The 14,344-nt window shown below is 51.0% G+C and overlaps 1 protein-coding gene across 2 annotated transcripts in view; it reads right to left on the bottom strand.

Moving 5' to 3' along the window:
* The window catches only part of HSPA12A (heat shock protein family A (Hsp70) member 12A), a 158,843-nt gene that overhangs the window by 4,341 nt on the left and 140,158 nt on the right, over positions 1-14,344 (bottom strand). For both annotated transcript variants that reach the window (XM_036096291.2, XM_078077070.1), the window contains 5 exons: positions 9,597-9,768; positions 5,668-5,754; positions 4,990-5,094; positions 3,849-4,107; positions 867-970 (listed from right to left, as the gene is read on the bottom strand). In XM_036096291.2, the coding sequence (XP_035952184.1) occupies positions 867-970; positions 3,849-4,107; positions 4,990-5,094; positions 5,668-5,754; positions 9,597-9,768 (727 nt within the window). The remainder of the gene's footprint in view (positions 1-866; positions 971-3,848; positions 4,108-4,989; positions 5,095-5,667; positions 5,755-9,596; positions 9,769-14,344) is intronic.

Raw genomic sequence — 14,344 nt, 5'->3', positions numbered from 1 at the left:
CGGGGAGCCTGCTTCTCCCTCTGCCTCTGTCTCTCTCTCTCTCTCTCTCTCTGTCTCTCATGAATAAATAAATAAAATCTTTAAAAAAAAATAAAAAAAAAAGAAAGGGGTTTGCACGCCAGTATGCTCAGGAATAAAAACCAAAGCTGCTGGTAAGCAGACACTCATTTTTACGGCTAGATGGTGATGGTTCTAAGTAGTAGTTTGTTAGGCATGAAGGAAGACTGCTAACGTTCTCCAAGCCTGTGGTCCTGTTAAGTCAGTCAAGGCAGGCTGTTCTAGAAACTGTCCTGTGGTTTTCAAAGGGGTTCTGATTTGGTAGGTGTGGGGTGGGAAGTGGATGGGGGGCCGGGATACTGAGAAAGGTCCCCAGTGAGTCTACCGCGTGTCCCCAGGGAGGGCCACTGAGGTAGCACAGTAACCGCATGGCCGGACCCTGTTTGCCCCTCGCAGGAGACCTTTCTTTGGTCCACATAACTGTCCCTCCTCCACAGCAGACATTATGGTTCCTACTGCATCCTGATGAAGCAAAGACTATACATTCCCTAGGCCCTGTCACTCCAGGACAATATTACTGCAGAGCTCCCAGCATCCTGACTTTTGAAGTCAAACTCAAGGCCCAGGTGAAGACAGGCTCTGGGCTGCTTTATAGTACCTGAGGGCGAGGATCTGGAGAGCCCTTGCCCAGAAAGCTCCCCCATACATGCCCAGGCCCCGTCTGCTCCTGCCCAGGCCCCGACCTGTGGCTCCCAGCCCCAGACCCCCTGCCAACCTGACTTCACACACACTAGCTAGTGATGCTAGAAAATTCAGTCCCCATTCCTGGCTCTGCCCTACTGAGTGGCCGAGCCCTGGCTGATACTTACGGAGATGCTCAATGATGCTGTCAATGGTTGGCTTAAAAAGAGCATTCATGGCATCTGGACTCATCCTCAGCATCCCTTGTGAGGACCACTTCACGAAATCCACGCTGTGGGGGGTGTGGCACAGAGAGAAATAAGCACTGAGCGTGTGAACGGTACCCAGTCTATGTGCACAGAGATGGGCCCTGTCAGAAGAGCTGTCACACTGGAGGGGGCAGAAGGGTTCAAAAGGCCTTGGAAATATCCTCAACTGCCAGAACCTGGACCCTTAGGTGCTCAAAAGCTAAGACACAGCCTCTTCTGTTTCTCTTTGCTTTGGGCTGTGGCCCTTGGGATGGTGGAAGCCAAAGTCTAGTGCAAAATATAGGGAAAGAATTAAAGGGATCTTTCTCGTTTGAATGACATTTTTTAATGGCACAATAGTCCGATTCGAGTCCATTAAAGGCTCATGTGACGTGTCCACTGTGCTGCTGCATAAGGCTACAAGCCTGGGTGCTCAGGTGCATTTCCTTCAGCCCTGCAGGCACCTGTCCCATGACCGTGTCGAGCCTAAGCCTACCAGGATGCCCCTTTCTCTGTCAAAGGCATAGAACGTCCAAAGCAATGGCATGGAACAGAAAGAGCACTGGACAGGGATTCAGGATCACTGGGCTCCAGGATGGCCTCCACCACTCAGAGGTTGCGGGACTTTGGGGCAAGCTGGGCTGCGTTTTCTCTGAGCCCCAGTCTCTTGTCTGGAAATCAAGGATAGTACAACTTGTCTTACCTCCCTCGCAGGGGTTGTTGTGAAGATGAAGTTACATACCACATCTGTGAAAACACTTTGGAAACTTTCTGGCACTAAAGGAATGCCAGGGACTGTTTACTGCAGCACATACCCCGCCCATTCTCAAGTTCAAAGAGGCCAAGCAAATGGTGTCTCTGTCCCTGAAGCAAAGCATGCACCAGCTGCTTCCTAGCATCACATTCTAGATGCTGCCAGGGCTGCCCGACCAGGCGGTCTTTCTGTGGCCTTGGGCCAAAGGACAATGTGGGATGATGTGGAATGACCCAGTGGCTGGCTGTGGCCAGTCTCTCCAGAAGGAGAGTGGACCAGCCCCAGAACTGTGTGAGCAGGACTTGGGGTTCAACTCAGAGCAAGCACCTCTGGAGGGGAGCTGGTGGACAGAGAGAACAGGAGCCTGGTAAGAGTCTGGCCAGGACCCTGCTCCAAGGGCAAGAAGAGCTAAAATCGTATCTACTTTGTTTCCCTTATACAGAACCCAAGCTTTTTAGAGAAATGGCTGATTGCAGGTCTGGGATAGGGAATATAGAAGATGAGCCAGGAGCATCTTCTCTAACCAGAAGTCAGACCAAAACGTCAAATCAACGGGACTCGGGAGCCAACTTGAAGAGGCTCCTACTGGCCAAGATGGGGCATTTTGACTCTCAATCAGGATACAACCGCCATGGTTTAAAAAATACATCAAATATGCCTATATCTGTGAAATCTTAATGATACTCCCCTTGAGTCCCCACAAAAGAAAAAAAATGCATTTGTCACTTAGGAGAATGCTAGGAAATCAACAATATTTTCAACAAAAAATTTATAAATGAAAGGAAAGAACCAAGCATTTGTCTTGTCTTTCCTATATGAACTGTACTTCAGGGCAACCAAACCACTGAGGAGAAGAGTTTCTCTCTCCAGAAGCATGTAGCTAACAAATGCAGATGGAGTGAGAGACTAAGGGGCCACTCCTTAGCATAACAGACCTAGGCAACAACCCTCCAAGGCTGCTAGCATCTCAAAAGAAGCAACCAGCAAACAGCACGTGTTCCCTGACGTGAAGCAAGGGGGAAATATTACCCCCACCCCACCCATGTAGTAGGCTTGCCAAAAACTTAAACTTGACTCTGACCAAATGTCCAGCTCAATCTGCCAATTTGTAAGAAAATACCAGGGGGCCGAACATGTTACATGGGCGTGCAATGAGCAAAAACCCCAGACTGGAGGAAACGCTATGGGACAATCAGCTTTATCATCTAATAAACCATAAGGAAAAAAACAAGAGGGGGACCTATATATTAAGTGGGATGTAGGGGCAGGGGCAGATCAGAGAATTGCTGTGTGTAGCCATCTTTTGGATATTAATGCAAACTGAAAAAAATTATAAGACAATGGGAGAAATTTTAATGTTAACTGGGTATTTGAGGACATTGAAGAATGACTCATTTTAAGTGTGCTCGTGATAACAGTGTCAGGGTTATCATTTTAAATTTATCCCCCTTAAAGATACATACTGACATATTTATGGATTAGATGATGATCAGATTTGCTTTAAAATGCTTGTGGGAGGTTACGCGAGGATTTAGGTTGGCCAGGAACTGACAGTTGTTGAAGCTGAATAATGAGGCTCATTTTGCCCAGAAAATATTTGAAATTTTCCACTCTAAAAAGACTTTGAGAAACCTATGATTTTTGTCTATTAATTTTGTAATTCAGCTTTAAAACAGCTTCCAAATGTTCATTTTGCAACAAGCTGAACTACAAACACTTGCCTGCAGCCAAGAGACTCAGACTAGCAGGAAACCCAGAATCCCACGGGATTCATTCAACAAATATTTACTGAGCACCTTCTATGTCTGTACCAGAATCTGTTGTAGATACTGGTACAAAACACACAAAATTCCCTGCTTTCACAAAGCTTATAATTATTAGTACATAATAAAAGCTAACACAAAAATAGTACTTTCCAGGTCCCCGGCATTGTGCTAAGTGCCTAACATAGGAATTCATGTCATCCTCACGACAACCCTTTGAGGTAAGTGGAAACATCATCTCCGTTTTCCAGATGCAAAACTGAGGAACAGGGAAGTTGAGTCACTTGCCCCAGGTCACACAGCTTCTCTGTAGGACTGGAAGTCAGAGTCCACACCCCCTTCTTCCTTCCCATCAACATGACCCACCCTCTAGAATGACCTAAGCCATTGGTGAGTCCGACTCACTTGCTCTTCCTCAAGGCATGCTCCACGCTGTGCCCGCGGAACTTCTTGTAGTAGTCAATGAAGGAGAAGGGCAGGGTGATGTTCAGTGGGTTTGTTCGGTCCGGGGCTGCTGCCCTTTTACGAGACTCAAATGCAATCATTAAGTCAACCCAGGCCGCGGGACGCTTGATTTTGAATTGTTCGATAAAATCCTCTCCGAATATTTTACACAGAAGTTTTTCAAATTCATAATCTACTCCTAAGGATCCATAGGGTCCACCTGGGTCAAGAACAAAAGGAGAGACCCCCCCCATGTCAGAAACTGCCAGAAACTGAATCCAAACTCTGAGAAACAGCCTACCCTGTGTTCTTCTCAGAAACATCAAGTAGAGTGACTTAGACCCAGTTAGCAGATTGTAGCTCTAAATTTTTACTTATGCTTTAAAACCCTTAGGTTCTTCTTCTGGGCGGAGAAACTTTTTCCTACAGAATCACCTGTCAACAAGCTGTTTAAATTCAATTACATTTTATTTTATTTTTAAAAGATTTTATTTTTAAGGCATCACTACACCCAACATGGGGCTCAAACTCACAACCCCGAGATGGAGAGTCACATGCTCTACCAACTGAGCCAGCCAGGCACCCCACAAAATCACTTTCATTTTAAATAAAATGGATACATATAACTAAGTATGAGCAACATAGTATTCCCACCCAAGAAATCTAAGGACAGGGTCTGAAAATCAGGAGGCCCACCTAGACCCCGTGATCTGTTAATGACTCATCATCCCACCCCCACCGAGGGAGAGAGCCTGTCGCTTGCTTTGGCAACTTTGATCCAAGACCAGGTGTCCTGAAACCTCCCTAGAAAGCTTAACCAGAGCACGAAATCACAGGTGACAATCAGATCCTTCCAGAACTTTCAGAAAAAGATTCCCTTGTCCAGGATCTAAAACAGGCTCATTTTATGCCAAATCCCAAGTTACAGTCGTTTGTGTTTTAAAGAACATTTAAATGCATTCTGCTCCTCAGTTCCACACAGGAACCCTCTCGGGCCTAGAATCCCACATGCTGGTAGCAACCGAGAGAAGGAAGTACCAAGAGAAATCTGACATGAGAGAAACAGCTCAGGAATGAGAAAATCAGCCATGCAGGGGCTCACCTGTTGCTTTATACAGTTCTTTCAGGTGTCCCTCCGGTAACCGTATCTGATGGACGGTCAGGTCTACGGTGCCCCCGCCACTGTCCACGACCACATACTTGTCACCTGGGACAAAGACAGCCATCTTTTACACAGACCGCTTGTCAGCCCCATCGTGAAACAAGCTGGGGGGTGGCGACTTGGTATACCCAACAACCCCCGTCAACCCTTCTCATTAGCACAATGGTTTTGCAAATTAGCTGCACAGCCAAGTTATTCGTGACTGAAGAGAATGCAGTAATGTCTGCCCAGGAGTGCCAGTTAGCATGGATGGTAAAGAACCCGGATGAGTGGATCTGTAAGAAGGAAGCTGTCCTGTGACACTCGGCTGCGTCCCTGGCACGTACAAGGGGACAACTTCCTGCCAAGGTTTATAGCGCCGTAAAATGACCTGCTATTTAACACAAGACTTACCCCGGAACTGGGGAGCTCCAATTCCCACTTTTCTTCTAAAGAGTCTGTATGGTTTTATAACATGCAAAGTTATAGCTCCGAAAGAGCTCTCCTTGGGTGGGTGGTCTTTAAAAACCACCTGATTCTGAACATTTTCCGCACGTGCCAAAGGAACCAACAGGAATGCATTTTTGCCAACAATATAGAATAAATCCAGCAAGGGCAAAGGACATTCAAGGACGCTACCTTCCTCCAGCTCGGACCAGATTTCTCCTATGACATTCTCCACCAAAAAGGTCCGACTCTGCCGATTACGCCGTATGTGCTCCTTAGCTAGTGGCCGACAGAAAGAAAATGACGGGTAAGAAAGCATGAACAAGCAGGCAGTCATCTGCAGTCCGTGGAGGCAACAGCATGAGGAGGTTTAGGGACAGAACATTTAGCGACACTTGACCAAAAGGATTACATAAATACAACATTGGGAAACACAAAGCCGGACCGGTTCCACCAGCCTCCATCTCTTCATTGCATGGCAGCCTGGCCTGCGCCCTGCTGGAAACTCGCCTTGGAGAAGAAGCAGCCCTTCCCCCGGTGACACTTCTTAGGGGTTACTAAATCAACCAAATTCCTGGCTTTGCTGTCCCGGGGAGGAACTTGTCTGCCAAGAAGCTTGCAGTGCATTTGGTTCAATTTCACCAATTTCACCTCAAGGAACCAGATCTGTCTGATGCCAGGAATGTCGGGGATGTTTTCCTAATCTGGATCCTGGATGAAAGGGACTGGAGCCATTTCCCGACCCAGGGGAAGCCAGTATGCTCTTCAGCCACAAGGCGGCGCTTCAGCCATAGGGCGGGCCCTCGGAACCTCGCGAAGCCCTGGCCGCCTTTCTGCTAACGCTGGGGAGCAACACGGCTGTGGCTCAGGCCACTTAGTGGCTGTGAGGCTTTGTGTGGGGCGACTGCATCCCTCACAGGCCGCCCGCAGCCCTGGGAGGCAGACAGGGCACAGATCATCGTCCTTGTGTTCAGAGGAGGGAGGAAACCAGGTCGGACGAGGTTAAGGGGCTTGCAGTTCCCACGACTCTGTCTTGCAGCTCCACATCCACCCTTGGACCGTGGGCCCTCATGCCTTTGAGATTCAACAACTTACAGTGACAAAGCAGAACACGAACGTAAGAGATGAGAAAGGTGCTGTGAGAGGGTATCTGGGGATCAGCAGGGCACAGCCAAGGTGCCCATTGGGGCAAATCACGTAACCCCTCTGGGCCTCAGTTTCCACATCCATAAAATGGGGATAATAACACTTGGCCTAAGTTCCTCACAGGCAGAGCAGGGACTGGTTCTCTGATTTTATCTCAGCACCCAGTGTGATGCCCAGCACACAGGAGGTGATAATGAAGGCAAAGCACCAACTATGAGACTCGGTACCCAACAAATGATCACTACAATGAACAATTTAGAGCAACGCCTGATTTTACAGATAAAGGTTCTGTCCACTGCTCTGCTGCCCCATCCCACAACCTTGCCTCCCCCACCACCACCAATTTTTCTAGTTCCTAAAAACTGGTGCTGCTGACTTTGAATTGCCCTACAAATCCATCTGTTGCTGGTCATCCACTTAAGGACCCTTGACCCTCTACCCTCTTCTAGCAAGGAGCACCGTGTTTGCAAAACAGTGTCTTCTCTGGGGATTAGAACAGCAAGAGCCATCAGCTCTTAAATTCTTCGGGCCTTGGCGTTCAGTGATGAGGCCGTCTTGATTAAAGAGTTTCTGCAGGCCTGGGAGGGGTCCTCAAACTCAGGGCCTCTCTCCTGTTCCCAGCACTGGCTCCAGATGAACTTCTATTGCAGACCTTATAATGGGCATTTGGTTTGCTAAAACAATCTAGATGTCATTCATAAAAAAATGATCAAGCCAGACTAATAAAACATGTTCTGAGCTCTCAAAAAAAAAATTACCATGTTTTTAGGCAAATTAAGCCCAAGATTATAAAAAGGGGATCCTTTACTGATCTCATGAAATTCTTTTGGTGCAAAATAATATGGACAGCAACGCTGTGATGCTGGAGGCAGAGGCCAGCCCCGTTCCCCTCAGTAGTGTCCACTGGGCATCTGTCATGGAGGAGCATCAGAGGGCAGAGAACAGCCCCGGGGGGCTCAGGGCCCTAATTCCAACCAGGGAGCTCCTGGTTAAGGGCCCTGCCAGGCCTCCCGAGGCAGCGCCCCCTCCTTCTGGGAGACAGGCCATAACTGTAAAACAAGGCTGAGCTAGAACCCCTGCTTCGCTGCCCCTCTGAGGGGTCATGGCCAACAGTGGGAGGATTTCAAAAACCAAAAAGACCTTCGGAGCGCAAGACGAGAGCAAATTCCACAAGGCACGGGACACAGACAAGGAGCAGTGTGGAGGCAGACAGGATAAGTTAAAGGAAAGGAACCCCAAAACTGAGCTCTCGGGGAAGGCAAGCATTCGAAAACAGTTTCCCCTTCAAATGTGAGTGTTACACTTAGGACGTATTAAGAAAAGCTGCACTACGATTAGCTAGTTCTGACCTGAGTGTGTGTGTGTGAACCAGTAAGAGTGCGCACGTAAGGCAGGAAGCCCAGTCGGTCGTGCGTCTCTTTTCCCATGAAAACGATGAAGATAATTTAAATAAATATGTCATTCTGAGTATTTAAAACATTAATACATTTGATTTAGTTAGCAGGAAGGCTAGCCTTGCCATACTCCGGTGGAGGCCAAGCATTGCCCAAAAAAAGGCAAATCAAGTTGAAGGGCAACAGCTTCCATTCGCCCCGGGTGAGTCAGGTGTGAGGTGCTAGCCCTCAGCCCCGGCAGCCTGGGGCAGCAGCCTGGGGACCAGACCAGCGAACTCTCTGCCACTGTCTTATGGCTGAGGTTCACCGACTCCTCCGTCTCCGGTTGAAAATGCAGAGTGGCGACCTCTGGGGCAGCATGACCGGGTGAAGAGGAAGAGGAGAATTCTGGAGGAGAGGACGCAGGGCCGTGCGAAGGCGGAGCCAGGGCCCCCTCGCCGTGGGAGAGTGCAGACATAGGCCTCAGGTGTGGGGACCAAGGAAAAGTTGGACCCAGGCTGTCGGGGGAACAGGGGGCGGTAGTTCCCGCTAATGTTCTCCCTCCTCCTCCTCCTCCTCCTCCTGGGCCTTCCAGGATGGGGTGGGCACGGGGATGGGTGGCTTTCTGCCCCGAGGTCTCCTCTGGGAACAGCACCCACAGCACTCCCATCAGTGCCTGTGCTCGCTCACGTTGGTAGCTCTGACCCTGACCTAGGGTGTCTGCACCACTCATAGAGCCCCAGATAGAAGGGAAAACAGATCTGAGGACCGAGACTGTGACCAACTTGCATACAGGTAAATGTTAAAGAGGAAAAGTTCCTGGGGCGCCTGGGTGGCTCAGTCATTAAGCGTCTGCCTTCGGCTCAGGTCATGATCCCAGGGTCCTAGGATCGAGCCCCGCATCAGGCTCCCTGCTCCGCGGGGAGCCTGCTTCTCCCTCTCCCACTCCCCCTGCTTGTGTTTCCTCTCTCGCTGTGTCTCTCTCTGTCAAATAAATAAAATCTTAAAAAAAAAAAAAAAAGCGGAAAAGTTCCTTAACGCCCATCCTGGCTCCCCCTAGGCGGTACTATGTCCCACAGCTAAATGTGCATCAGCCGGGTCAGGAAGACTCAGCCCCGTTCATCTGTATTTTCAACTCTGCCAGGTTCACGGCTAAGACACATAATGAGCTAACCACACACGAAGCGGCCCCAGTGAGTGAGTCAGCAGTAAATCAACAGTCTTAATGGAGGAATTAATAACAGACAAGTGGGATTAGATTAAGAATCAGTTAATGAACAAGAAAAATTAAGAGCCTAGTAAAACGTCAGGCCAAGAGCTGCTCTCAGGGCCACTGTCAGGTACTTAGAGAGAAGCACCCTCCCCCAGCCCAAGGCACACGGGTGGGCAGGTGATGACCCCGGGGTAACTACTGCGGAGTCTCCGAGGGGCCCTGGGGAGGCCAGGTCGAGGGGCCGAGGACAGAGGTGCTTACAGCTGACCTCTCTGGGGGCATCTTGATTCTTCATTACGGTGCTAAGGGCCTTTCAGTAATCAGGGCCAAGAACCATGCAGGGGTGGGAGGGGAGCGAGCAGGGAGGGGAGAGAGAGAGCAGGAGGTACCCTGTGCAAACCCAGCTCCCACTGTGTCACCGGAGCTGTACCCGTTGACCGCGGCCTTGCTGCTCAGCTCGATCATCTGGTGCAGCCGCAGCTTCCGGCAGTAGATGGAGGCCGCCTCGGGCTCCAGGGCGATGATGAGCTGCTCGGCGGTCTCGGGGGAGGCCAGGCCTGCCTGGAAGACAGAGGCAGGACCACTCTGAGGACACACACGCCTTGCGCTGACGCCCTCCAGGAAGGGACACTTGTGCTCTGCCCATCCGGGAAATTCCCTCCACAGACCCCTGCAGGGATTACACTCAGTGGTGATGGGGTGCTGAGCCCCAGGCCGGGTCCCCAAACACTGCGGAGGAGCCAAAGAAAATGTGTGGGTGCCTTTGGGAAATGCAGGGTTCTCTGGGCCCTGCGGCCTCTTTCATTTGGGACTTGCTTGGCCCAGAACTGAGCAGCATGAAGAGGGAAATGCCCCCAAACTCTGAAAACTGTCAGAAGATGGAAGGCAGGTGGTCTGTTTCTGGTTACGATAGGCCAAATGGTCTAAAGGCAGACCTCAATCTTTGGTGGCCCAGGAAACAAATGGGCCATCCCTGGACCTCAGCTACGTGAGCATTGGATTTGGCTGTCTGGGAATCTGACATGTCTCCAGCACACCAAGGAGGGCTCCGGGGCTCTGGGAGAAAGCCCTCCTGGAATCCCACACAGTCTCACGCTTTCTAGAATATGGGTCAAAAGGCAGCTGACAGTTACTTTATTCAAAGCCGTTACCCCTTTAATAGCACACATGCTTCTGCTCTGTGACATCTGGCTTGTTCCAGTCACAGCCCCTTACAAGAGCCGGCCAGGGGGCTCTGGGACCACCCTTCGGAGGGCACGTGGAGACCTGAGCCTGGCATGGCCTCTACCAGGTCCCTGCCCACCTCCCGTGGCCTAGGAACTAAAGCGTGAGGCCTCGCTTGCTCGCTGAAGCCGTTCAAGCCCCGAGGGTTTCCTGGTCGCCAGCACGACGGGACAGAGACACGCTGTGTCCTTCACCACTGTGTTTGCTCTGTTGCTATTCCGTAGGGAACTTCGGGGTGCTGCCCTCGCACCACACCCACTTCGGAGGAGACTCTGGTTCTACACCAAGCCCATAAGGTGTAGTGGACTCATCTTGTAGATCAGGGGTGAACAGTCTGCCTAATGTCACACATGTACAGTGACCTCTCTAGAGTCACAGCCTAGAGTCACAGATGGAAGGGGCTTAGAAGATTCAGTTATTGGACAAGGAAGGGAGGGGGTTCCGGTTAGAATATTAAAAATGCAAAGGCCCTTCTTGGCCTTTTGTACAACTCCTTCACTTTATGCAGAAAGAAACAAAGGCTCAGAGAGGTAGGGTGACCAATGGTCCTGGGTTTCCTGGGACATGGCCTCTCAGTGCTGAAACCCGGACAGTCTCAGGCTCAAATGTATCCATCCTGTACGTGGCCGAGCAAGCCCAGACCCAGTCTCAAGCCTCGAAGACCAGCTCTTTAATTGGTTCTTGGTTCTCCTGCTCTCGTTGACTTCAGGTACCAGGGTGGGACCCAGGCCTTTCGACTTGGACAAAACTCCCAGGGTGTCTCTAATGCTCCTCCTTCTGCTGGTTTCAAGGTACGATCTCTTTACCCAGTAAATCCAGGACAGCACTAGATGGTATCCCACCTCTAATTGCATGTAGACAATTCTCCGTAATAACTGTACCCCCAAATGAACCAATTAACTGTGTCTTAATGAGAAACCATTGGCAGGCAGGTGACTTAAATCTCCCCCCTGCCGATACCAGATGCCTCACAAGTGGTAGAACCCCTTCTAGAAGACCGACTTTACAAAACCTACACCATCCACAGAAAAACTGCCTTCTTAACTGCTTTGTGCCTTCAGCTGTTAACCAACTACATGGGCAGCATCTATGCCCATCAGTTTGGTCCCTGGGTGCAGAAGGCCTGCATGCCCATCAACAGGCCACTGACCCAGATGCATAACAAGATTTCCCACTACTCCCAACCCAAGGGACTAAAAGTCCCTCTCCCCCAGCCTCCCAAAGGGTCACTTAGACATCCTTAGCGCCAAGACAGCTGACGCTGCAGTGCCCAATGACAGGGAACAAGGTTTACAGACCTAAGTGTCACCAGGAAAGTTGAAACCTCTGAACCTTAAGCCCCAGGATCCCAGGAGAAATCCAACATAAAACCAAGAGGAGCCCCCTTCTAAAGGACCGCTCTCGAAGACTGACTTTCCCTCCTTCGTGGGTTTGTAAAGTCAAGGACCTCCTAGAATAGAAGCTAGCAGGTCCAGCTTTCCAGAAAACGGTGTGAGGAAGAAGGAAAAACTAGCAGCAAAGAAACAACCAGGCCAAACTGTTTAAGATGCTTTTCCAAAGTTCAGAAGGGAAAATAGCCCAGGAGGAGGGGCGAGGAGAGCAGAGCGCCAGGGCCGTGCCGGGGCCAGTGGCAAGGAGGAAAGGCTCACTACTGCCCTGTGTCCCACTAGGATGTCCACCGGCCAGGCAGTCTCCCTCCACGTGGCCAGGAAGAGCACCGGCCGGCCTGGACCCAGCAGTGGGGGACGGGAGGGAACGAGAAGAAAAACTCAATGCCTTCATCCCTCTCCACACCTTCCCTGAGACCGTGAGCAGCCCCCCTGAGGTAGACATGAAGTATCGGGGGGCCGGGGTGGCTCAGTCAGTTGTGTCCGACTCTTGGTTTCGGCTCAGGTCATGGTCTCAAGGTCCTGAGATCGAGCCCCGAGTCAGGCTCTGTGCTCAGCAGGGAGTCTGCTGGAGATTCTCTCTCTGCCCTTCCCTCTGGTCCTCCCCCTGAGCTCCCGTTCTCTCTCTCTCTCTCTCTCTCTCTCTTAAATAAATAAATAAATAAATAAATAAATAAATAAATCTTAAAAAAAAAAAACAGATGTGAAGTATTTAAACAGAAAGCCAAATCAGAATTCCAGAGAAGCGAAGAGCATTGAGTACAGTTACACAACTTGAGGTATGTGATTTACACAATCCAGCTTCCCCCTGGGATGCTCCCGAATCCTGAAGACATGAAAGACACACAGGCTGCCCCAAAATGCCCCAAACAGCATGGCTACACCCCTCAGGGGAGGCCTTTCATCTGTCCCTCCCCAGCTGGGTTGGCCTCAGCCCTGCAGGAAAAACTTTGACCCATTTCCACAGAGGCTTCCCCATGGTACCCAGGAGAGGATGCAGATGGGGAGCAGGGGGGCAGAGGACCTCCAACCAGCAAGGGCGGGGAGTGGGGAAGGTAAGCTCAGTGAGAGGCCCAGGACAAGCTAACCACACTCCTTTGCTCGAACCAGCCCCCGTCCTGCTCCCCAGAGAGAGTGAGGGGCCATGTCCCAATAGCAACTCCCACGGGGGCCATAGTGGAGAGCTGAAGGATTGAAGCAAGAGGCAGCGGGCTCTGCCAGGTTCCCTCTCCCCAGGAGGGGTCCCAGAGCTGCTTGTGGACTCCAAGAAAAAGAGGAAATGCAAAAGAATCTGCCAGACGCTCAAAAACTCAGATGTCTTTATCTCTGGGCAGGAGGACCCAGTGCCTGGAAGGGTAGGCTTTCTGCATAAACACTTGCAGTCCTTCTCAGCAGAAGCCCACAGCCTGGCAACTGTCAGGAGCCCTGGGATCAGGCCTGGGCCCACCAGAGCAGGGGAGCACTCGCTGCTTTGGCTAGTTCTGCCTCTGAAGCTGGTACCTTGCAGCCGCTGTTCCACGGGAGCTCTCCCGCCCCTGCGCCCCGGCTGGCCGAGCACTTAGCCTATTCCATCTCCAACTACAGATCATGCAGACGCGCCGAGCCTCTCCTGCAAGATGCTACTTTCCAAGGTCAGCCCATAGCAGGTGCTCGGGGGGTAGCTGCTGAGTGAATGAACCCGCCATCCCTCCAGCCAGCCTTCATTCTGTGATTTCCTGGCCCTTGTCTCCAGAACACTGAATGAGAGCCTTCTGCTGACATGACCTGGGGAGGCTACCAACAGAAAGGGTCTGCACCGAGAATGCACTATCCCATTTGAGTCCTCCAGGAACCTGGGGCAGCGGGAGCACCGCCATAGCCCCTCTGAGAGCCCTGCTTCCTGGTCCTGAGCCCCACTTGGGAGGAGCAGAAAACCACACTCGAGGAGGTTGGGGACGTGGGCCCTGATATCGACTCATCTGCCCCTCAGCCCTGCTGTCAGCCAGGGAAGCCGTCCAGGGACGCGTGCACAGCCGTGAAGGTGGCCAGACGGGGGGACGCTCTGCGGGGCGCACGTCCAGCCGCCTGGGGCTACAGCTGCGCCGGGTCTGGGTGTCAGCCACCGTAGCTGCTCTGTCCCCCCCACCCCCCGATGTGATTATTTTTCTCTGCAGTACCAGTGTTAACTCCACGTCAGGGGAGATCATCCTCCATGAGGGGTTATCTTTTATTTGACAGGTTTCCAGAACCCACTAGGGTTACACGTTTCCGGCAAACTGCCTCTAGAAATCAACTGGACTATTTCCTACCCATAATGACTATCCCTCAAGACTCAGTGGAACTGTCTCCCATTCTAGATCTTTCCTGAAGGCCTCAGAAGAGGGATCAGCTCTTCTTCCTGCTACGGGCTGTTCAGCGAATGCTCTGAGAGGGTCTAACGGGGCCCTGAGGCCGTGAATTATAAAACATAGAGATTGAACCTACTTTTTCAACAAGCATTTGACACAAGAGGAGTTTTTGGAGTTTCACAGATAAAACTGTATCCA

Source organism: Halichoerus grypus, chromosome 7, assembly GCF_964656455.1.
Source record: "Halichoerus grypus chromosome 7, mHalGry1.hap1.1, whole genome shotgun sequence".
NCBI lineage: Eukaryota > Metazoa > Chordata > Mammalia > Carnivora > Phocidae > Halichoerus > Halichoerus grypus.
This window is presented reverse-complemented; position numbering and strand designations above follow the sequence as displayed.